General features: G+C 48.6%; 1 protein-coding gene across 7 annotated transcripts in view; it reads left to right on the top strand.

Moving 5' to 3' along the window:
• Window positions 1-24,702, top strand: part of znf462 (zinc finger protein 462) — a 104,642-nt gene that overhangs the window by 53,152 nt on the left and 26,788 nt on the right. For all 7 annotated transcript variants that reach the window (XM_038804037.1, XM_038804036.1, XM_038804039.1 and 4 more), the window contains 4 exons: window positions 312-6,088; window positions 15,197-15,370; window positions 20,017-20,282; window positions 23,474-23,592. In XM_038804037.1, the coding sequence (XP_038659965.1) occupies window positions 312-6,088; window positions 15,197-15,370; window positions 20,017-20,282; window positions 23,474-23,592 (6,336 nt within the window). The remainder of the gene's footprint in view (window positions 1-311; window positions 6,089-15,196; window positions 15,371-20,016; window positions 20,283-23,473; window positions 23,593-24,702) is intronic.

Genomic DNA, 24,702 nt, shown 5'->3' with positions numbered 1-24,702 from the left:
ACAAATTTACAAACCTTTTCAAAGGGAATTGAATAAATACGTGAAAATTGTAGGACTCTGGGGAGGATTGGGTTTAATCAGATAGCTCTCTGCGAGGGCCAGCACAGGAATGACTGGCTGAATGGCCTCGATCGTTCTGTACGTTTTCCTTTGATTGAAAAGTTAGAGAAATCCTCGCTCAGCCCAGTTCAGTGAGGGCTGCTTCAGCTTTTCCGCGATTTAACTCTGAAAGAATGAAAATTAAAATAGCGCTTGCATGTGCCAACAGTTCGAGAAAAATGTTGATAATGCTTCCCTTTTTCTTTTTAAAGCACAAAATTCCTTTCACCCCGGACCTTCTAATTTCGCCAGTAACAACCCATCGGTTTTGTACAGTCATCATGTCGATCCGCAGTCCAGACCTGCCAATAAGTTTTTTCAGTGCAAGTACTGTGTCCGCTACTTTCGATCCAGGAACCTTCTGAGCGAGCATACCAGGAAGATCCACGGGCAGGTTGAAGGCCCGCCGTTTGGCGGAGAGACGTCGGACATGGCCCCCCCTCCCGCACCTTCCAGTTACCACGTCCTCCTGCACGAAGGTTTCGGCAAAGTCTTTGCTTGCCGCTACTGCACGTACAAGAGCCCCCGACGGGCGCGGATCGTCAAGCACCAGAAGCTGTGCCACAGGGCGGCCAACAAGGTGCAGGAGATGGTGGCCGACGTGCCGATGGACGCGGTGGAGCGCAGCATCCTGGAGGCACAGGTGAAACCCTTAACCAAGTCGAGGGGTAGCTTTTGCTGTGAATGGTGCGGGTACCACACCTCCAGGAGAGAGCGCTGGTGCGACCATTTGATGAAGAAACATCGGAATCTTTTAGCCCAGGGTTTGGTGAAGATCATTTCATCGTTGAGGCAGCAACAGTCTGGTTCAAACGGTAGTCCCACAAAGCCCCAACAAAAGGATGTCCCGCAATCCTCTCCTAACTCTAATTATCTGCCGATGAAGGTGTCTGAGAGAGAAATGCAGTTACCTCATTATCCTGCTCTGAAAGGCTCGTTGGGGAACTCCGCCTTGAAGCAGGCTCCTGCTGCTGTCCCCAGGTTTGCTCCCATTAAAATAAAGTTTCCCTTTCCCAAAATGAAGCCCAAGGCTTCTCCTGATTCTGCTGAAGCTGGAATGACCGGGAGGTCCTCCTTTGGAATCGCCGACCTCAACGTGGCCAGTTCTGGTTTGGAGACCAGCAGTTTGTTGAGCGACGATCGGAGTACCTCCGATGAGGACGAGCAGCAGGACGTCGACGAGATGGACTCTTTGGCATCGCAGAGTTCCGAAGGGTCTGGGAAGAAGCTGTTGACGGTTGGGAACACCAAGCTGCTGGAAACCAAGGGAATTCCCTTCCGGAAGTACATGAACAGGTTCCAGTGTCCTTTCTGTTCTTTTCTCACGATGCACCGTCGCAGTATCTCCCGTCACATTGAAAACATTCACCTGTCAGGAAGGACCATCGTCCACAAGTGTAACCTTTGCTCTTTCACCTGTACCACTGCCCAGAAGCTGGTGGCCCACAAGCAGTCCCATTCCTCGGAATGGGACACCGTTACCGTACAAAATAGCAGCACTGCTCCGCTGAATGACAGCTTAGTTACTGTGGATACAAATCCGAGTCAAGTGGTCAATGGAGAAAAGCCTGCCTTGGTTGGGGATTCAAAGCAGCAATATCCTTACAAATGTACTATGTGCAGCTATTCTACAGTTACCCTAAAGGGACTGCGCGTACACCAGCAACATAAACACTCGTTCTGCGACAACGCTTTGCTGGCCGCGAGTGAAGAGACTGCAGATGCGTTACAGGACACTACATCATCACAGTTTGAAGCTCTCCCATCACCAGGCATTGTGAAAACCCAGACCTCCATACTTGGATCGACATCCAAGAATTCCTTTTTGTTCAAGAAAGGCAAAAGGTTGGTGACGGACAGTCCCCTGGATCTGTCCCCAGCCAAGAAGCGCACCAGGATCGACGAGATAGCAAACAACCTGCAGAGTAAAATCAGTCAGGCCAACCAACAAGCTAACGAGGTGGAGTCGGTGATTGCAGTCGAGGAAGAGGTGGAGGAGGAGGAGGAGGAAGAGGAGGAGGAAGAGGAGGAGGAGGAGGGAGAGGGGGATGTGGAAGTGGAATTGGATATGGATGGTGATCTAGATGAGGAGGAAGGGAAGGTTGATCGCCTGATGGAGATGCAGAACTACACTTATGGTGGCCACCAGATGTGGGTGGAGGGAACCGATGGAATGCGTGAAGAGACGGGATATGGCACTTTGGAGCAGGATTATTCTGTTAGCAACAGTGCAGAGATTGAGCTGACTCTCTCCGACGACGAGGAATTTTACGCCAGTTCCAATTCAGCGGGGCAGTGCGACGGCTCGTCACGCAAGCAGATCGGGAACATGGTTTACAAAAAAGTTAGCTCGGAAAATAGGGATAGCTTTCAGGAAAACCCGGAAGCTGCTGAAGACTCTGGCAAGACGTACTATTGCAAACATTGCAACTTCAGCAACAAAGTGGCGCGCAGTGTGAGCACTCATTACCAGCGGATGCATCCTTACATTAAATACAGCTTCAGGTACATTGAAGATCCCACCGATCACAGCGCAGTGTACCGCTGCCTTGAATGTTTTGTGGAGTACGCGGAATTCGAAGATTTGAGACAGCATTACGCTCAATTCCATCCTGAAGCTCAGAATATCCTCAACTTTCATCAAGCCAACTTGACGTACAGGTGTCGTTTCTGCTCCTATACCAGTCCAAATGTCCGCAGCCTTATGCCTCACTACCAAAGAATGCACCCAACCGTAAAGATTAACAATTCCATGATATTCTCCAGTTACGTGGTGCAGCAAACCAATGAGATCAGCGCCGAGTCCCAGACGCTGAGAGAAATTCTCAACTCTGGCGTGAAGAATATCGCGACGTCCACTCCACTATCTCAGCGCGCCGCTTCCTCGAGCCCTTCGAACATGAACTCGCCCAAGAGCATGAGCCCGAAGCAGGGAGAGGCGTCGATGATTAGTGCTGTGGTGTACAGTTGTGATGTCTGTCCGTTCTCCAGTCCAAACATGCATTCGGTCTTGGTCCATTACCAGAGGAAGCACCCAGAGGAAAAGGCGTCCTATTTTCGAATTCAGAAGACGATGCGTGTAGTCTCTGTGCAGAACCCTGCACTCAGTGCTCCGAATGTTGTGGAGATGAGTCCTGCGCCAGTAACTATCGAACGACCGGCCACCCCTCAGACAGTTGAATTTGAACAGTTGTATTACTGCAAGCATTGTGTGTACAGCAATCGCTCGGTTGTTGGCGTGCTTGTCCATTATCAGAAAAGACACCCAGAGGTTAAGGTAACAGCAAAATATATCAAACATGCACCTCCGACTCCAGCCCTGAGGAAGACTATGGAAGAGCTGCAGATTACACCAGCAAGGCCACTCATTCCAAAGCCGATGAGCCAGAGTAACAAGGCCACTTATGATGCCGCTGCTCTAAGCCCCCAGCAAAGGTTGATTGAGAAAGGGGAGGGGGAACTAATGTTCTTTTGCCAGCATTGCAACTACGGGAACCGAACGGTGAAGGGGGTGGTCATTCACTACCGAAAGAAACACCGGGACATCAAAGCCACGGCTGAGCTGGTCCGCCAGCACACGGCAGCGGTGAGAAGCCAGCGCGAGAGGGCCACGAACAATCAGGCTGGCGTCAGTGTGCCGGTGGCCGCCCCTCAGCAGGAGACGGAGGGCGAGCAGCTGCGGTTCTTCAAGTGTCGGCACTGCTCCTACACGGCCCATTATTTGTACGCTGTGAAAAAACACCTGAGGAAGCAGCACCCAAGCGTGAAGGCCACTGTCACAACTATATTGCGGTGGGCATTCCAGGATGGAGTGGTGACTGCCGGATATCACTGCGAATGGTGTATTTACTCGCATCAGGAGCCCAGTGGCTTATTGATACACTACCAGAAGCGACACCCGGAACATCCTGTCGATTACACTTACATCTCCAGCAAACTCTGGGCAGGTCCTGACCCTTCCGCCAACCCGTCGCAGATCGCACTCATTGACCTCAAACACTACAAGTGCAGGGATTGCGTGTTTGAAGCTGCCTCGATTTGGGACATTACAAACCACTATCAGGCTTTGCACCCCTGGGCTGTCAGCGGCGACGAGTCCGTGCTTCTCGACATTATCCTGGGGAAGGACGCATCGGAACAGAATAACCCCACCGCGCACGATTATTCCGCTCTGGATTCCTGCAGCATTCCCGAGTCCGGTGTGGTCGAGGACGAGGTGCCCCCAAGGGACTTTGTTTCTTCTCCGATTCATCCTCCCCCTCGAGCCCCCCCCAGTTCGGTCCCCCCAGGGTCTCCCTACCAGTGTAAGATTTGCAAATCCGAGTACAACAATTTGCACGGCCTCCTGACCCACTATGGGAAGAAGCACCCGGGGGTGAAAGTGAAAGCGGCAGAGTTTGCCCTGGAGAAAGACGAGAAGCCCAGCACCCTGTACAAATGCCGACATTGCCCGTACGTTAACACTCGGATCCACGGTGTCCTAACGCACTACCAGAAGCGCCATCCTTCCATCAAGGTCACGGCCGATGACTTCATGAATGAGGCCGAGAAACTCCCCGATGGGCAGAGCAACGACTTGGAAGAGATGACCAAAGTGCCAAAGCAAGGGTTTGGTGCTTACAGGTGCAAGCTGTGCCCGTACGCACATGGCTCCCTCGAGAAGCTCAAGGTTCATTACGAAAAGTACCACAGACAGCCGGCCATCGACATGTTCACCGATTCCGTGACTGAGGCGGCGGAATGCGAGGAACCAAATACCTCTGCAGAATATAACGGTGACGGATATAAAGCAGCGGAAGCACCGGCCGCACCTCCTGCGGCTCCTCCCTTTGTAAGTGGCTGTTCGGAACTCAGTACCTTATTTAAATGTCAATTGTGCAAATACTTCTGCTCCTCCAGGAAGGGCATAGCGAGACACTACCGTAATAAGCACAACAACGTCCGCGCCCAACCAGAAGGCAAGAACAACATCTTCAGATGTGCCTTGTGTGTGTACACTCACCCACTCCGCAAAGGGCTGGCCGCTCACTACCAAAAACGCCACGATATTGATTCATACTACACACACTGCTTGGCTGCCTCCAAAACCATGGTCAGTAAGAAGCCAGAGAAACTCATTCTCCCTGTCGAGTCCAAACCAGAGTCTCCGCCCCTGAGTGAGGAGCTGAGGCGGGCAGTGGAGAAAAAGAAATGTTCACTATGTTCATTCCAAACCTACACGAAAAAGGGTCTTGTGTCCCACTATATGAAGCGCCACCCTGGAGTCTATCCGCGAAAGCAGTACGTAAGCAAGTATAATGGCTACTTCACTGTTGTGTACTCTGATGACCAGGAAGAATGCAGTGTAAAGGACGAGGTTACTGCTGTCGAAACTACGGGAATGAGTAATGGGAGAGAGAGCGAATGGCTCCCTTTCAAATGTGTGAAGTGCTTCAAACTCTCGTTCAACACACCAGAGCTCCTCTGCATGCATTACACGGACCATCACAGCCGGGACCTGAAACTAGACTTCACCTTGCTGCCCGGCAGTACCCGCTCGCACAGCCCCACCTACGAGTGCAACCACTGCTCCAGTAAAATCCTCAGCACCCTCGAACTCAGTGCTCACCTCACCCAGCACAACGAGTGCTTCAGCCGACGGGCAAAGCTCCACCACGAAAAGGTGAAGGCGCTTGAGGCAGACCACCCTCGAGAGGAAGGTCGGCCTCGAGAGGAGGATCGACCTCGAGAGGAGGATCGACCTCTAGAGGAAAGTCAGCCGAAAGAGGAAGATCGACCTGAAGGGGAGGTTCAGCCGAAAGAAGATCCCCCTGTATTGGAAGAACACCCTAAATGGGCAGATCAGCTGAAAGTTGACGATCACCCTGAAGGCGAAGATCAGCTGAAAGATGAAGATCACCCTGAAGGAGGAGAGGAAAGCCCTAAAGAGGAGAAACTGAAAGAGGAAGAGAAAGCGGAGATGACTGAAGTAGACGGCAACAAGAGTCCGGTAGGTTGGATGCCAGTTTATGTGCTGTATTTGTATAATACTAATGACCCCTTTCAGAAGGTAACAAGTGTGTTCATTTAAATGCAGTGTTTTATAATAGAAAATCAAGACAGCCGTATCACTGACCATCACAACTTGGTCATTGCAAACAAACAACATGTTAAACAATGGCGGAAGTCTGATAAGTTAGTTATTATTAGTAGTAGTAGTATGCAGCTCTGACAGTTCGATGCTCAATGCCGGACTGAGAACTCCTGTGTACCTCATGTGCTCTGGCCCTAGACGCCCCCAGCTGCAGAATTAGCTGTGTGGGTTGTATTGTAAAATATATCAATAATAGACGAGATTGTCGCCTCCACTAAACACTGCCCTTGATATTAACCCACTGCCTATAAATGTGTGTTTCTTGCACTACCTTCATCCTGCCAAGCTTTTTCCCAATGATGTTCAGTGTGACTTGTAAATCGCCAGTGCTTCACTCTCTCTTTTGTCCGTGCGACAACTCTTTGCTGCTCCCTTCATTCTCGAAAGTTTACATTTTCTCCGCCCAGTTCCCTCCCACGCCTCCACCACCACTCGCGATGTTAAGAGGGCCGCCGTTGGTGAAGACGTTACCAGCTGAACGGGCCCGTTCCAGTCTCAATGCCCAACGTGGGCCTGCTCCATTTCCCTCTGCATTCAACCCCATTAACATCTCCCTTCATTCCTTTCCGCCTTGTGACTTCATCCAGCTTCGCACTCTCCGATATTTCCCCCCCGAAATCCCTATTTTATTGAGCAGTGACTGTTCTGTGTTTATGGCCTCTGGTTTTGGAACCACCTCCCCACCCCTGCCACAAACCCCTGCGTGCATCTCTCGTGAACAGTATGCGAGCGCAGACTCAAAGATTCGCCAATTTACCCCAGCCTTGGAGACACGCACAGCTATTCCACCGACCATAAAGAAAGAAACGTGCATGGCCCTGACCTCCCGGAAGCTTCACAGCCAATGAAGTATTTTGTGAAGTGACGTGGGAAACATGGCAGCCAATATGTGCAAAGCAAGCTCCCAGAAATAATAATCACAAGCTGATGTGTTTTAGTTGGGGGGATAAATATCAACCTGGGCACTGGGTAGAACTCCCCTGCTTTTGTTTATAATAGTGCCATGGGATCATTTGAAACCCACCGAGGAGGGCAGATTGGGAATGTCGGCCTAGATTTTGTGCTTCTGTCCATGGAGGGGAATTTTGTTTTGACATCACCTGACTCTGTGACGAGTGCTGTACCACTGAGCCATGACTAGTCAATCGCATTTGTGCCCTATCTTTATGTTCTCTTCCCCCCCCCCCCAGGGTACCAGAACCAAGGCAGCTAAATGGAGTTGAGATGCAAATCAATCATGGTCGAATTGATTGGTGGAGCTGGATCCAGGATGTGATTGGCCTCCTCCTGTTCCTTGATTTCCTTTTCCATCACCTTCCGTGTCATATTTGTCTTTCAGGCTCTTTCCCCTTTTCACTTTGACCCCTTGGACTTCCGACTGCATCTTTCAAACTCGGCCTAAAGCTTCCCACCTGCTCTCTCCGTTCCCCTGAGTCACTTGGTTTCAATGCCCCTTCGCCTTTCTCTTGACCTGTCAGCTCTGTCACCTCTTCATCCGACTGACCAACTGTTTCTTCAGAATTTTTAAGCCCCCTCTGTCAAGCAAAATTTCTTTCGGGACCTCTTCGTTTTCTCCCTGCGAGAATGGCCAAGGGGATTAGCTTTGTTTCGCTCTTGCACAGTCCTGTGTTATCCTGAATCTGGCACTCCACGTCTCATCAAACAGACTCTCAGAACTTTACCCATGCTTCCCAATTCTGTGTTTGTCTCTTCTTTTTTTTAATAAATTTTTAGCGTACCCAATTATCTTTTTTTTCCAATTAAGGGGCAATTTAGCATGGCCAATCCACCTAACCTGCACATCTTTGGGTTGTGGGGGTGAAACCCACGCAGACACGGGGAGAATGTGCAAACTCCACACGGACGGTGACCCAGGACCGGGATTCAAACCCGGGTCCTCAGCGCCGCAGTCCCAGTGTTATCCACTGCGCCACAAGCCGCCCCTGTGTTTGTCTTTTCTGACCGCCATTTCATGTCTGCCTCTTTTGGAACACCTCAACCCTCCGCCAACCAGCCATGTCTTATTTGGCACAAGAATCCTGCAAGAATTGCCGCTTCCCGAAGACCAGTTGTTGCTTTCAATCTTCTTGCACTCCTCTCCGACCAGCTGAAGTATGAGGAGTGTTGAGTTGCTTCTTTCCCCGCCTCCCCTTCCCCATCGGCTCCAGTCGAATCTGATATCACATTCTGTTTGCTGTAACTACCGCCCTTCCTTCTATTTCGGAAAAAAGGCTCGGCCTTTCTTTCTTTTGACTGACCCATCCAATTGGCGTGAAGTACCCTGAGCCAGGTTTTTTTCCGGCACGCAGCCTGTGTGAATGTGCTGGGTCTACGTTCGCACAAGGAACTTGCATCAAAAAGATGCTCGCCTTGCTGTCTTCCTAGCCCTCTGAACAGCTGCTGATCTGTGGGCTTTGCCAGAACTGCCACTCCAAAGCCAGCTTTCCACAACCTATTTATCCTTGCAAATGCTAACTTTCCTAAAGAGAAACTGAGGAGTTATTATTGCCTGGCTCGATAAGCCGACCTCCATTCCTGATGACCTGGGTAAAGGTCCATCCCGGGCCATTTGGTTATTCTTTGTCTTTGTTCAGCAGCGGTTTCTATTCCGTGTGGCTTAGATATTCCATACTCTGGATGTCAGTAAGGAGCTTGATCTATTCCTGCAAACCTACCACCGACCTATAGAACTTTTCGCAGTCTTTTGCACTGAATCCCCCTGCAGCAGGGCTGTGGGGATTTTCAGTTGACCTCCTCCGCCTGGCCTCGCGGCTTTTTGGTGGGAAGAACATTCCGGACTTCCACACCCCTTTGTGTGCCACCGCCCCTAACGGGCCTCGCTGACAATTGTAATCTTTTTTCCCCCCTTGTTCTGGACTCTCTCCCCCGCAACTCTGGGAAATATTTTTTTCTCTATATCTACCCTTTGCTCAACTTAAACATCTCAATGAGATCGCCTCCTAATCTCTTCTACATGAGGGATTACAAACCTTGCTTCTGCAACCTGTCGTTATGATTTAACCTTTTCAGCCCTCGTATCATTGTGGTGAATCTGCACGCTCTCTCTCTCTCTCTCTCTCTCTCCCAAGGCCAATATTTCTTCCCAAGGTGCAGTGTTCACGGCTGTTTTCGATCTTGCTCCATCCCGTTTGGTTTTTTTTTTTTTTGCTGTATTTTCACAGACGCTGCAGATCTGTCGCCTTCCTTTTTTTTTTAGGTGCAAATTACATTTGCTGCTCTCCTTGATAAATTTCTAATGTGTCTCAAAACCAATCGTGGACTTATCAAAGCCGCAAGAGGCGGTGTGGAGGCAACTTCCGTAGTAATTTTCCAATGGGGTTTGCATATATCCTTGAAAGGGGAAATATTTGCCGGACCCTGCGGGTTGGTGGGGGTGGGGAGGAGCAGGGGGATAGTTCTTGCACAGGCATGGGGGCTGAATGGCCTGCTGAGCCACACCAGTTTGTTTTACGCAGTAGATTAAAGTGGGGGGGGGGAGGAGGGGCAGCACGGTGGCACAGTGGTTAGCACTGCTGCCTACGGCGCTGAGGACCCGGGTTCGAATCCCGGCCCTGGGTCACTGTCCGTGTGGAGTTTGCACATTCTCCCCGTGTCTGCGTGGGTCTCACCCTCACAACCCAAAGATGTGCAGGATAGGTAGATTGGCCACTCTAAATTGCCCCTTAATTGGAAAAAATAATTGGGTACTCTAAATTTATAATTTTTTTTAAAAAAGTGGGGGGGGGGGGGGGGGGGGGGGGGGGGGGGGGGGGGGGGGGGCAAATTTGAGAAATACTCATTGTGATGAGTAAGGAGGTTGCGACTGAGTTTGTCATCCTGCCGGAAGCAAAGTGATCGAGCAAACGGGTTTAGTTGTAGGATTCAGTGGATGGTGTAGGGTTGAGAGGATCAGAGTGGCGCTCTTGAATTTTTCGTTCTCCATTATTCACATGAAAAATATGTGGCAATGTGCCAGGCCTTGTAATCTTCTCTCTCTCGAGACATCAGCACACAGTAGCATCTATTGAAAGTCAAGAAATTGAGAAAGTGCTTATTTGGAGATCAGACCTTTTCAGAATGAACAAAGTATTGGATTCCAATGACAGGCATGGCAAAATCTTCCTTTTTTAAAAAAACTTGGGAGGAAATGAGAAGATTTGAAGAGGGAGGGAGGAAGATGTAGACAATGTAGACAAGGGCAGCACGGTAGCATTGTGGATAGCATAATGGCTTCACAGCTCCAGGGTCCCAGGTTCGATTCCGGCTTGGGTCACTGTCTGTGCGGAGTCTGCACATCCTCCCTGTGTGTGCGTGGGTTTCCTCCGGGTGCTCCGGTTTCCTCCCACAGTACAAAGACGTGCAGGTTAGGTGGATTGGCCATGATAAATTGCCCTTAGTGTCCAAAATTGCCCTTAGTGTTGGGTGGGGTTACTGGGTTATTGGGATAGGGGGAGATGTTGACCTTGGGTAGGGTGCTCTTTCCAAGAGCCGGTGCAGACTCGATGGGTCGAATGGCCTCCTTCTGCACTGTATAAAAAAAAAAAGAAAAATTCTATCTTGAGGACTAGAAAATAGCAAACGTTATACCACAGGACGAGGATTGAATACAGGAAATATAAGCCATCGTGCTTGCCCTTACGCCCATGATAGGCAGGAAATCCTGATTACATATTTCCTCTCCATGCACCCTCTCCCTCTGCGCACCCCACCACCACCTTTATGGAAAAAGCTTGCCGATTCTTCCTGGTGAAGCCAAGCCTTTTCTATAAAATCTCCAGGGAGCGACAGGGAAAATAAGAGAAAACAAATACCCTGTGAAATTCCTCTCCGATCTCGCGGACGAGCGAGACCAGTCCAGGAGAGCACACTAATCCAAGTGCTCTCCATAACGACACTGACCTTCGATGTGATGTGATATCTGTCCCCAGTTAGAATCCAGCCCAGCTTGCTCTTGAGGCAAGGTCTGCACCAGCTGCCGACACATTTCAGAACCTCGCTGCGCTTTTCTGGGGAAGAAATAAACTGGCACCATCCCAATCCATTCCTCCTCCCAACACAGTTTGAAATGATGCCCCCTGACCCTCCTCAATCAGTTAAACCCCAGGAACGCTAACCAGCTATTCAATTGTTTTATCGGCTTACAACAGATCACCTCAAAAGTTTGCAGTGCTCGACAAATAGACCATGGCCATTTGACACATCTGAGGTTCTCTAACGTAGGAATCGTTTCGTAGCACTCTTCGGGATTATTTTGAAGATCAGTTGCCATGACGGATTACCAGACTGGGCTCAGTATAACCAGGGGCTGGTTTAGCTCACTGGGCTAAATAGCTGGCTTTAAAAGCAGGCCAGCCGTACGGTTCGATTCCCGTACCAGCCTCCCCGGACAGGCGCCGGAATGTGGCGACTAGGGGCTTTTCACAGTAACTTCATTGAAGCCTACTCGTGACAAGAAGCGATTTTCATTTCATTTCATTTTCAGTATTCCACTCAAGCCTGGCCAATGTGACGTGCATCGTAGGTTCATTTGAAAAGGCCGCATGTTTTGGTGGAGGGAAATGCAAGTTCCAGATAATTCTAAAAGTAAAGCCAAGAGTGGACGTTGCTCGGACCCACTCTGGTTGGGAGTGGGAACCAGTGACGGAGGGAAAAGTAGTCGAGAGCTGTTCAACTGTGGGGATCATCGGAATTGAAAGCTGCGCGAGATAGCGATCGGAGTTCTGGAATCACTGGATTCCTTGTACCTCCCATTCCTCTCGGGTTGCAGGATCAGGGTTGGAAGTGAAGGGACATCACAAGGGAAACGTGCTGTTGGGGGTGGGCACTTTTGTTTGCAGGTGCCGAGGAGCTGGCCTCCTCCCATCATCACAACGGCCTTGAGTTGCCACCACGATTTGAGAAAAGGGGAAGAAAGGCTGATGGTTTTTTAAAAAAAAAACATCCAGCTAATATTAAGATGAAGTTACAATGCACTGAACAATATAACGTTTTAGAAACCCAACAGGCAAGATTATTTTTAAAGGACCAGTTTCACACCTTGAAATGAAATGAAAATCACTTATTGTCACGAGTAGGCTTCAGTGAAGTTACTGTGAAAAGCCCCTAGTCGCCACATTCCGGCCCCTGTCCGGGGAATCGAACCGTGCTGCTGGCCTGCCTTGGTCTGCTTTCAAAGCCAGCGATTTAACCCTGTGCTAAACAGCCCCTTGTGACCTATCGTTAAAAAAAGACCCTGCTCCCACGCCCACATGTCTGTCCTTGGCCTGCTGCAATGTTCCAGTGAAGCTCAACATAATAAAAGCAAATTACTGCGGATGCTGGAATCTGAAACGAAAGGGAAAATGCTGGAAAATCTCAGCAAGTCTGGCAGCATCTGTAGGGAGAGAAAAGAGCTAGTGTTTCGAGTCCAATGACTCTTTGTCAAAGCTTTGACTGCTTGTGGGATCTTCCTGTGTGGGGGGTCAGATTATTTTTGAGGGAAAGCCTAAGTGAAGAAATTGGCACTTGTTCAGAGATGAATGATATTTAACGTAGATCAAGTGAGCTGCATTGGTGATGGGCGTTGGAGTGAAACATCCCTCCAGCACCAAGCCCAGATGAGGTAATATCAGGAGGGGCATTTTTTTGAGGTGTGGTGAAGTTATTGCCCCGTTGCAGCCGATGAATATTTGGGCGGACAGAGTATGATTCTTGAGGATTCAGCAATTGCGCTACAATGGAATTTGTTGGAACACACACACACACACACACACACACACACACACACACACAGCGTTGAATCGCATTCCGACCCAGCGCTCTCTAGTCTGAAACTATCGGCGAAGCTGAAGGAACCGAGACGTGGCGGTGGGGAGGGTTCCCGAACTTGGTCAGCGTCTTTGAGAATGGAACTGGGATCAAATCTTTGGGGACGTGATCCGTGTTTGTTTTTTTTTCTTTTTCAAGAGCACTTTTCAGAACATTGTGACAGGGCTCTGCAGCATTAGTAATAAAATAAAATGCCTATTTTTGAATGTTAATGAAGTGGCAGTTTTATTTTTAGATCCACCTATTTGCTGAGCAGATTGCACCTCCAGGCGAGACTGCGGAACAGAAATAAAAAGCCCACGATAATTAGGGGTTAGAAATAATTCTCAAAATTCCAAGGTGCAAGTTCTGAGGAAATGGGAGGGATTCAAGAAATGGATTTTTCTCTGGTAGGAAACTCGTCACGTAACTTTCTTCAACCAAAAAGAAACATTTGTGAATAATTAAATTTGATTTGTGTCCTGGAATAAATAAGGGCTCATTGGAGCTTAACTTTTTTTTTTAGACTGTCAGTTTTGCTTAACTTGATTATCTTCCTCCGGCTCCACAACCCCCTGAGGTAACTGCACTCTGCTACTTCTGGCCTCCTTTTACGTCTCCTGTTTGCATCGTTACACCAATGACGATGTGCCTTCAGCTGCCTGGACACTCTGCAATTCTCTCCGTTAACCTCTCTGTCACTCTCCCTCCTTCTTAAGATTCTCCGCAAAACCCACTCCACCTGTTCAGCTGTTTTTTTTTTTGTGGCTTGGTGCCCAATTTTGTTTGTTCATCACTTGTTGGGATGTTTTAACCCTATTAGGGGTGCTTCACGCAGCGAGTGGTGGGTGCCTGGAACGGGCTGCCTGAGGATGTGGTGGAAGCAGGCACTTTAACACCGTTTAAGAGGCATCTCTTAATGAATCGGGAGGAAATAGTGATACGGAACGAGTGAGGGCAGAAGGTTTTCTTTTTAGATAGGGCATAGTGATCAGCACGGGCTTGGAGGGCCGAAGGGCCTGTTCCTGTGCTGTACTTTTCTTCAAATTCGAACTTCAAATGAGCAGTCTAATGTTTTGCTTTTTATTTTTTTTTTAAAAGTGGTGTGAAATAAGACGGGTGGGACCCTCTGTCCCGGCGGCCTGCCAGTGGTGGTTACCATTCTGGGCCCCACGCCGTCGGGAAATCCTCGGGGGTGAGTGAGCTGCCGGCGAAACGGAGGATCCCGCTGAAGGAGCGCCCCGCCCAATACCTTTTTTTTTAAAAGAAAAAGTTTGCGCTTTGTGAATTGAAGCTTGGGAGGGTTTTTTCCGAGAGGCCAAAATTAAAAATGCAATTAAAGAAACCAGACATGGGGCAGCACGGTGGCGCAGTGGTTAGCCCTGCTGCCTCACGGCGCCGAGGTCCTGGGTTCGACCCCGGCTCTGGGTCACTGTCCGTGTGGAGTTTGCACATTCTCCCCGTGTCTGCGTGGGTTTCACCCCCACAACCCAAAGATGTGCAGGGTAGGTGGATTGGCCATGCTAAATTGCCCCTTAATTGGGAAAAATGAATTGGGTACTCACATGTATCAGTCACTGGGTAAATGTAACTGAAGCACATCAACGTGATTATTATTGTGTGTATTCAAAACTTGCATTTCTATAGCATCTTTCCTGAATTCAGGTCAGCCTTTTACAGCCAGTTAATTCATTTTGGAACGATGGGAAGACCAGTGGTCATGGCAGCAAAATTGGCTGCTGCTCAATAACGACTGGATCATCTGTTTTGGGGTGGTTGTTGTTGTTGTTGTTGGAGGGATAAATGCTGACAAGGACACCGCGGAAGATCCCTGCTTCTCTTTTGATATATTGAGCAGAGAATGTTTTGCGTCTCCCCGGGGCGTCGGTTTAAAGTCCCACCTGAAAGAGAGTTCTCCCGACAGTGCAGCTGACCCTCGGCATTGCACTGGGGAGTGTCAGCCTAGATTCGGTGCTCAAGCCCTGGAGTGGGGTTTGAACCGGTACCTTTCTGACTGGGAGGTTGGGAGTGCTACCCACACTGAGCAGCAGCTGATACCAAGAGCAAGGAAACGGAAGCCATTCGATCCAGTTTTGTTTGTTACTCCGATTGATCCCCTGCTCCGGTCAATGAAAAACTGTTAACTGTTCAATATTCTTGCTCCCTCTTCCTCGCTAGCCGGACGCTATCCAGACAACAAGCTCAATCTCGTTGGTTAAAGAGCGGAATGTTGTGGGGTACAAGTGCAGTTTCTGTTTCGAGGTCCATCCAACACCCAGAGCTATATCGAACCACCTTCGTAAGCACGTTGCCTTTGGCGAGTCGTTGGATGCTGCTCGGAGCGGTGAAGAGGTGAGCTTTACTGTTGTGCACTTGTTTCAAATGGGCCCTCATGTCTGTTCAAAGTCTGCTACGCAACCTAAACTCTGGAGTGACATTGCAGCAAATCGGCAAACTGTGTGCATTTTTTAGTTTTGTTTCTGTTCTGATGCCTTTGAGTAATTGCCCCCCTCCACCCAAGCCTTTTGTTAAGTTTCTGTGACTCAGCAAAGGCAACAGAATTAAAATTATCAACGCTACGCTGTTCAACTGACAGGAAGCTGCATTCTGCTAGGCCTGACCATCTGTCCTGTAGTGTAGACTCGCCCTCGTCTAACTCCCTTTGGCTATGAAATCTTCAAACAAAAGCTCATGTGCCTGATTGCTGGTCCTGAGAATTTAGCCCATAAATCAGCTGCAAGACGACAGGCAGATGGGGGTGGCCTTCGAGAGGCACCACATTGACTTTCTAAAACTAGAACTCAACTCGCAGGCAACAGTGTCTCGTTGGAACTATCTTCGTTATTTGGGGAAGGCATTGCACGTCTTTTGGTTTCTATATCGAATAGTTAGAATATAGAAAAGCTCTTTGAGTCTGTTCATTATTCAGTGAGATCGTGGGCTGATCTGACCCAAGTCAAAATACCCATCTTTGCCCCATATCCCTTGTGTAACAAAGACCTGCCTGCCACAGATTTAAAGTTAACAACTGGCCCAGTAGAAAGTGTTATTTGTAGGAGGGAGTTCCAAACCATTACCAAGAATTGGCGTGGAAATGCGTTTCTTAATTTTAATCTTTTACGGTCTGGACTAATTTTTAGATTCCCAAACTCGAGACTCCCCAAGCCAGCGACAGAGGTTTCTCCTTCTCCGTCCCATTAATATCTTGGAAACTTTGATCAGACCACCCTTGAGCCTCATTCGTTCCAAGGAACACAACATTCACTAACTCCACTTCTTCTTGAGTGGCCAGCTCTCCTTGCAGGTTCGCTTCTGCTTCGGGCCCCGTTGATTTGTCTAATGTACAAGATGTTAGATTTGTGAAAATTAGCTTAACTTGGGCTGGGTTTAACTTGAGGTCGCCAGAGTTGAAGGGCTGTTTGTCTAAATGCCTGTCCAAAAATTGGTCTTTAATAATATGTAGACCAAGTTGTCTTCAACATGTAGCAGTTTTTGACCATTACTGACTCACTAAGAAAGGCAGGGAAAATGGTTGGAATTGATACAACTGATGTTTTAACAAAGCTACGATAATGCAAGAACTAAATTCTCCCAAATGTGCTTAAGTTCTTTGTTCAAATATGTCATTGAATATTGACCTCCATTTTGCACGGCACTTGTTAACCTGTGACATACGCATGAGATTAAGATAAAAGTTGAAGCATCATAAAACCTGGAGGGAAAAAAAAGGTATTTTTTTATTATAATGGAATTTGACGATCCACAAATATGAAATGAGGTTTTCGGGGCCATTGAGGGCGTTTAGCAGTAATTATAAATTTAGTATGCCTTTTTAAAAACCCGTTCATTTCTCATTCGATGAGGTGCATCTTTTACAGTGTTTTCTAAAGTGAGACGAGATGTGTTGGAGTGAAAATTGTCATTGTTTCAGTGGTTTCTCATATCCTGTGGGAGCTTCCACAGCATCCCCTATAGAAAGGCACTGAATGAACTGGCACCACAATCTGATCAGCCGCGTTCATATTGAATGGCGGAGCTTGAAGGGCCGAATGGCCTGTTCCTAATTCCAATGTAATGCCTGCATTTCTTTTTTTATAAATTCAAAGTGCCCAGTTATCCCCCCCCCCCCCAACAATTAAGGGGCAATTTAGCGTGGCCAATCTACCTACCCTGTGCATCTTTAGGTTGTGGGGGTGAGACCCATGCAACACGGGGAGAATGTGCAAACTCCACACGGACAGTGACCCAGAGCCGGGAGCGAACCTGGGACATCGGCGCCGTGAGGCAGCAGTGCTAACCCACTGTCTCTCTCTTCCCCCCCCCCCCCCCCCCCCCCGTGCTGCCCTCAGCACGTGTATTTCTGCATCTAACTAATCCAGAAGTTGATGTCAGTTTCAGTACTGTAATGTAAGTGAAAGCTGATGCAAAATCTTGTATCCATCACAAAGTTCAGTTATGTGGAGTGATCAGAGAAGCTGAGATTTTTCTCCTCGGGACAGAGAAGGCTGATTCCGTCGCGGTTTTCAAAGCTATGAAGAGTTTTGATAAGTTTTGATTTGATAATTGAAAATAAGATTTGATAAGTAAATGGGTCATCAACGAAAGGTTCACAATAACGGGCCAAAGGGCTCGGGGGGAAAATAAAGAGGAATCTCTTCAAAACCTTGTTTTCCTTTTGCACTAAGTTTCATTTGTGGCTTTTTTATTTGCACTGTTTTTATTTAAATGCATGGCCCAGGGAAGTGGGGCGACTTGCTCATTGCTTAACTGTGTGGTCCAGCTCTTAAATTGCAATATTATACAGTTCAGCAACACACATGTAGCTAATGGTTCAAATGCACGATTTAATCCCTGGAGAATTGGATAATCCTGCATGGGTACAGGAATAAGTCACCCGTTACGTCACAGGAGGAATGCATGTGGAACACATTTGCGAATAAGCCGCCCTCCAGGTACTACGCTGATATAAGATGTGTTTGTTTTTCCTGGAGTTCTGTAACACCTGTGACTAAAGGAGTTGTGGAAGAGATGTTTTTATATCTGTGAGTACCCTGGAGTGACATGCTTGGAGGTGCACACGGAGGCTGCAAATCAAAATGTGTAATTAGCACTAATATAACTGACTTCAGGCATGCACTGGTTGCTGCAAAGCATCCTGGGCTTTGATCCATATTCATTGCACCCGACAAGTTTTAATGTCGCCCGTGGGTTTTAATGAATAATTAGCATGAGTGGCATCAGCTGCTCTGAGACAGGGCCATCTCAAAATCAAATTACTAAATGACAACAACATTAAACGTCAAACTGTAAGTAAAAGGGAAGGAAAGTTATTGTTGTCCCCGGCGTCAACCAGGTCCTTCTGTCCCTCTGATGCCCACTGGTGGCGGGAGGCCTGGGGTTCAATTTGCAAGCTCCCTCTCCGGAAACCGTGGACAACAGACGCAGCCAGGGAAGGGGGGTGGGCAGTCGGGTTGAACGAGGAACACTCCCCCCAAGCACACACCAGACCACCTACTGCCTGGGCCTGTTGACAGTCACTTGGTCAGCCCCAGCAACAGGCCCAAGAAGAAGTGCTCTTGTTTGCGCTTCTCACACCGGGTGGCCAAAGATCAGGGACAAGAGTACAGCCAGAAATCAAGGGGCAACCACTTCAAATCAACACAAGAACTCACCCACTCTTCCCAGGCCCCAATCTGCACATTTTCCTCCTTTTAAGTATTAATTCAATACTCTTTGTAAGTTATTATTACATCTTCCACCGCCCTTTTAGACAGCACATTAATCACAACAGCTCACTGCGTTTAAAATGAAATACATTTGATCTCCTTAGCTGTGGTTATTTTGATGTTAAATTTTCTCCCCGATGATGGAGCCTCCTGCCCCCGATGATGGAGCCTCCTGCCCCCGATGGTGGAGCCTCCTGCCCCCGATGGTGGAGCCTCCTGCCCCCGATGATGGAGCCTCCTGCCCCCGATGATGGAGCCTCCTGCCCCCGATGGTGGAGCCTCCTGCCCCCGATGGTGGAGCCTCCTGCCCCCGATGATGGAGCCTCCTGCCCCCGATGGTGGAGCCTCCTGCCCCCGATGATGGAGCCTCCTGCCCCCGATGATGGAGCCACCTGCCCCCGATGATGGAGCCTCCTGCCCCCGATGGTGGAGCCTCCTGCCCCCGATGATGGAGCCTCCTGCCCCCGATGGTGGAGCCTCCTGCCCCCGATGATGGAGCCTCCTGCCCCCGATGGTGGAGCCTCCTGCCCCCGATGATGGAGCCTCCTGCCCCCGATGATGGAGCCACCTGCCCCCGATGATGGAGCCTCCTGCCCCCGATGGTGGAGCCTCCTGCCCCCTATGATGGAGCCTCCTGCCCCCGATGGTGGAGCCTCCTGCCCCCGATGATGGAGCCTCCTGCCCCCGATGATGGAGCCTCCTGCCCCCGATGGTGGAGCCTCCTGCCCCCGATGATGGAGCCTCCTGCCCCCGATGGTGGAGCCTCCTGCCCCCGATGATGGAGCCTCCTGCCCCCGATGATGGAGCCTCCTGCCCCCGATGATGGAGCCTCCTACCCCCGATGATGGAGCCTCCTGCCCCCGATGATGGAGCCTCATATACTTATCGCAATGCTTCTCACATTTAAACAGCGCTATTGAATCTCCCCTCAACCACCTCGTCTCGAAAGGTAACGACCCCACTTCCTTCACTGTAGCTGAATTCCCTCGTGCTGCCATTCAAAACATAAAATATATTTGTGCTCTCTCGCTCAAAATCTCGGTGAATGATAACATTTTTGTCTATCTTCCTGCCTTCGTGGGGTCAACTATTTAGGACTGAGTTGAGAAATTTGAGGTTTGTGAATCTTTGAAATTCTCTCCTCCCATGGGGGCTGTGATATGTTCAGTCAGTGGGTTTATGTGATGGTGGAGTTGAGGTAGATCAGCTCTAGTGGAACCGGTTAGTACGACTTGACTCCCTGCTTCTGACGATGTGTTATTTTCCCAATAGGAAAAGGAAGGGGATAACACTTCAGTTTGTTTGGCTGAGAAACCACCGGAGATGTTACCAGAGCAGCAGAGTTTTGAGGGGGAGGAGGATGTCGTCGGTGTTGACGGCACCATTGGGGGCTACCCCTGCAGCCAGTGTGATCGGATCCTCATGTCTTTGCAAGGCCTGCGTTCCCACGAGAGGAGTCACACGGCCTCCGCCTTGTTCAGCCGGGAAGGGAAGCATCACTGCCAGTACTGTTTGTTCATCACCGCTTTCCGGCAGAAGTAAGTGAGCCGTCTTGTTTCATTGAGATTGCAGTTGGGTCCCATGTTGTTGATAAGCCAACTTTGAGCATCCGAATCACCTTGGCTTCCTTCACATGTATGACGACCGTAAGCAAAGCGCCTTCGCGGGTAAAGCAACAACATTTGACACTAAGCCACAGAAGGACAGGTGACCCCCGAAGCTTGTTCAAAGAAAGAGATTTTCACGCGGGTCTTGGAGGAGAGAAGGGGTGGTGAGATTTAGGGAGGGCATTCCAGAGTTTTGGTCCCAGGAAGCTGAAGACTCGATCAGATCATCTTAGTGCTTTTGTTACATTAACTGCTGACATTAGATGAGGCTGAAATTAGAATCCTTGTTACCGTAATGAGGGTCCTATTATTTAAAGATGTAAAGGACAGCCAGTCTTCCTTTGCACATCTAAATGATTAATTTTATGAAGGGAAGGCAATATCTACAACATGCCACTCACTGGTGTAGGAATATCTTTGAGACTTCTCTCCGATCCTCTTCTTTTCTTTGATATAAATTTAGATTACCCAATTCTTTTTTCCAATTAAGGGCCATTTTAGCGTGGCCAACCCACCTAGCCTGCACATTTTTGGGTTGTGGGGTTGAGACCCACGCAGACACGGGGAGAGTGTGCAAACTCCACACGGACAGTGGGCCGGGATCGAACCCGGGCACCTCGGTGCCGTGGGGCAGCAGTGCTAACCACTGCGCCGCCCTGCCGCCCATCTCTCAGATCCTCTTCTGATGGGAACGATCCCAAAGGTCGCAAATAATCCGTCCCACGATGGATCTCTCCTTCACTCGACACCTTCTCATAACGCTGTGGCTGGCAGCACCAACTGAGGAAGAAAGTGTTCGACTGGTTTGATCCCTTCCATTCCATGCTGCTCGGTATTGGATTCCTGATTCGCAAACCCGTTACTCCTTGTTGACATTCCCAGACCGGGACAAAGACCGACCACAGTGAGAGAAAGTTAATTGCCCTGAATTGATGAGATGTGAGCTGATTGAAACTAAAGGGTATTTTGTGTAAAAATCCAGATGGTTACCAAGATATACAATTGCCCTCTGTTTTCGAACAGTTCTCTAATTTTATTTTATAATATAAATTAGAAGAAATTCAGGATTTTAAAAACCGATTGGTTGAGTCTGTAGATGGGTAGCTTAATTTCTCTGAATAAAAATATCCACGTGTTAAGTTTTTTTTAGCCCCTTTATTTGTTATTTTTCTTGACTGCAGTTCCAGTGCCCAGCGCTAGCTCTGTACTGACCCTCGCATTCCGCTTGTTGTACTGTTTTTTTTTAGGCCAGAGGTTTTACTGATTTAATGGACCTATTTAATAGACATATTAATTACTTTACTTACGGGGGGGGGGGGATGTTAACGGTATTGCGTGACTGCACCTGTTTACTGATTAACATTTTGGCGGGGAATTTTCTTTCAGAATTTTATTGTTTAAAATACCACAAGAGTAAAATTAGTCTCGGTTGACCTCGCAAAGGCATGATTTTGTCTAAATTTAAAATAACCACCCGTTCGTACTGATCTGTTCCAATCGGCTTGTGAGCTCTTTGGGGAGGAATTTTAAGTATTTGCGAACCTTGCATAGAGACCATGTATTTATCATCATTTCCTAGAACTGTTACAGTACAGAAGGTGGCCATTCAGCCCCTCAAGACTAGCTACCAGCTTCAGAGTAAGTAAGTAAAGTCACCATAGCCCCAGACGGCCATAAGCTGACTGGTGGTGGTTTAACCCGAGGGTCACCAAGCCTCGGGCGAGGGGCAAGGTTCATGAATAACCTCAGCCAGTATGGGAATTGAACCCACGCTGCTGGCGTCGCTCTGCATCACGAGCCAGGGGCGGGATTCTCTCAGCCCGGGGCCGGGCCGGAGAATCCCCGCGACTGGCGCGAATCGGGCCCCGACGCCAGCACGTGATTCTCCGCAGAGCAGAGTGGAGAATCGGTGCCATTGGCGCCGACGTGGTTGGCACGGTGCCGGTTGGGGTGCTCTACGCGGTCAGCCTGCCGATGGGCCGAGCGTAAAAACAGCATTGGATGTAGTGTCAACACACTGGAGTAGATTAAGTGACGGTCAGCAAATATTCTTGTCAGTGGGTGGGATGGGGGTGTTGGGCGTTGTTTCATTGTAAGCGTGGTATATCATATTCTTTCCCCGGAGTCAGAACGTTGTGACGTTCCACTCGAGAGACCTGAATATGAATTCAGTCCAGTAATGAAGGAGTGCTGCTCTGTCTGAGGTGCTGTCGCAAACGTTGCCTGCCCCCCTGTGTGGGTGGGAAAGACCCCCCCCCCCCCTCCCCCCAAGGCAGGAACATTAACCCTGGGTCATGGCCAAGCATTACCACAGCTAGCATTAATGAAAATAGATTTAATGAAGGTAGATGATCTGGTAATTGCCACATTGCTAGTTCTGGGATCTCACTTAAAATATGTACAGAGAAGGAAAATTTTGCTTGGCTCTGGGCAGAGGGGCGTGAGACTAATTGAATAGCTCCTTCGATGAGCTAGCATGGGCAGGATGGACTGAATGGCCTGTTCTCTCTGGGTCTTGCGTCTCTGGTGCCTTTCACATCCTCAGGGTGTCCCCAAAGCACTTCAGCCAATGAAGTACTTCTGAAGTGTATTCACTGGTGGAAGAAATAAGGCAGCCAACTTATACACAGCATGATCCCATCGGTTATCTGGGGTGAATCCAGACCCTCCTAACTCCAGAGGGGAGAGCGCTGGGCACTGAGCCACAGCTGACTCTGGAAACGCATTAGAAATGGGTCTCGAACATTTGCACAAATGCAGACTTTTGCTAGTTTTACCTCTGCCCCGGAGCTCTGAATGGAAGGGATCACGGGCACGTTTTGAAGAAAGACCTTTTTGACGGACGTGATGCTGGTGATGAGAGTGAACATTTCGCGTCGCATCCCTCTCCCAGAATCGACCTGCTGAGCAGTATTGTTTTTTTTCTATTGTTCAAATTTCTCCGCGCTCTCTCTCCTCTGCCAGGATACCGGGAGTTTTTTTCCGATGTTGGTTTTCAATCTCCTGCCTTTCCCTCCTTGCTCCCTCTATGGCGTTGGCACATAACCCATGATTTTCATTGTAAATCAGGAATCACAGGTTTCCGCCTCTGACGCTTTGATTTGTATTCGGTGTTTTCTCAGCTTGGAACGCCACATGCAAAACCAACACGGACACCAAAAACCATTCAGATGCAAACTTTGCTCATTTAAGACTGCCTTTATCAGCGGCCTCAAAAGCCACATACAGAGAGCTCACGCTGGTAAGATTGCTTTCTAATATATAATATACATTACACTTTTATATATGTTGCTGAGATGTAATGTGAGATTGGTAACAGATTCAAGTAAGCAGATAATTTGCATCCATTTGAAAGCAATTAGATTTTTACAAGGAATGTGGTCAGGGGAAGGATTGTGAATGATGTGTGAGCGCCTGTATGTGGTTTGTTGTGTTGCACGAGCTGTGTGTCTGTGCTGCACTGTCTGTAATGTGTTCTGTGTTTGCTTTTTTTGTATGGTTGATTTTGTTTGAGTTTTAATCGGGACAGTAACAATTCAGGCAGTCTACGTCAGTATCCCATTTTAATGTGTACTAACCTGAGCACTACTGCAAGTTACTATCCTATCTTGTATCAGTCTCTTAAAATAGTAATAGGAGACCATTTGTTGTCCTAATCTTTAATTACATGTCCGGCTTGATGAGTGATGCTCAGCCATTGCTCTGATATTTCCTAATGCTTTCAAAGAGATCTCGATATGATGGCCCGACTGTAAATATTTTCTGTGTCCTGTTGATGTAACATGGGATTTCTTGATTCCCACGTATCCTCAGGCACAGCATTGTCATGTACACACACAACAGCCTCCCTGGACAGGCGCCGGAATGTGGCGACTAGGGGCTTTTCACAGTAACTTCATTGAAGCCTACTCGTGACAATAAGCGATTTTCATTTTCATTTCATTTCAACACACTGGTATTTCAGCGCTCTGCCAAGCTAATACGCCTGCAGTTAACAACGCACTTTGATTTTAAACTATAAGTTCTGAAATTCCCTCCCTCCATCTCTCTGCCTCTCTCCCTCTCGCCGTTCCTTTAAGACACTCCTTGAAACCTGCCTCTTTGGCCAAGTCACCAATATCACTGTACGTGGCGCAGTGTCAAGCTTTGTTTTGTACCTTGGGGCATTCATTTATATAAATATGAATGTGTTATATTGAAAGTCACTGGCTGCTTCTCAACTAAAAATTAAACATTTTAAAGTTTACTATTTCATTAAAAGACAATTCAGCTTGCTCTTTGGAAGAGTTAGTGCCCCACACCCCTGGTCTTTCCTCATAGCGTTGAAAAACTATCCAATTCCATTTTGAAA

This window comes from Scyliorhinus canicula, chromosome 8, assembly GCF_902713615.1.
Source record: "Scyliorhinus canicula chromosome 8, sScyCan1.1, whole genome shotgun sequence".
NCBI classification, from domain to species: Eukaryota; Metazoa; Chordata; class Chondrichthyes; order Carcharhiniformes; family Scyliorhinidae; genus Scyliorhinus; species Scyliorhinus canicula.
The sequence above is the reverse complement of the archived record's forward strand: the minus strand, read 5'-3'. Positions and strand labels throughout refer to the sequence as shown.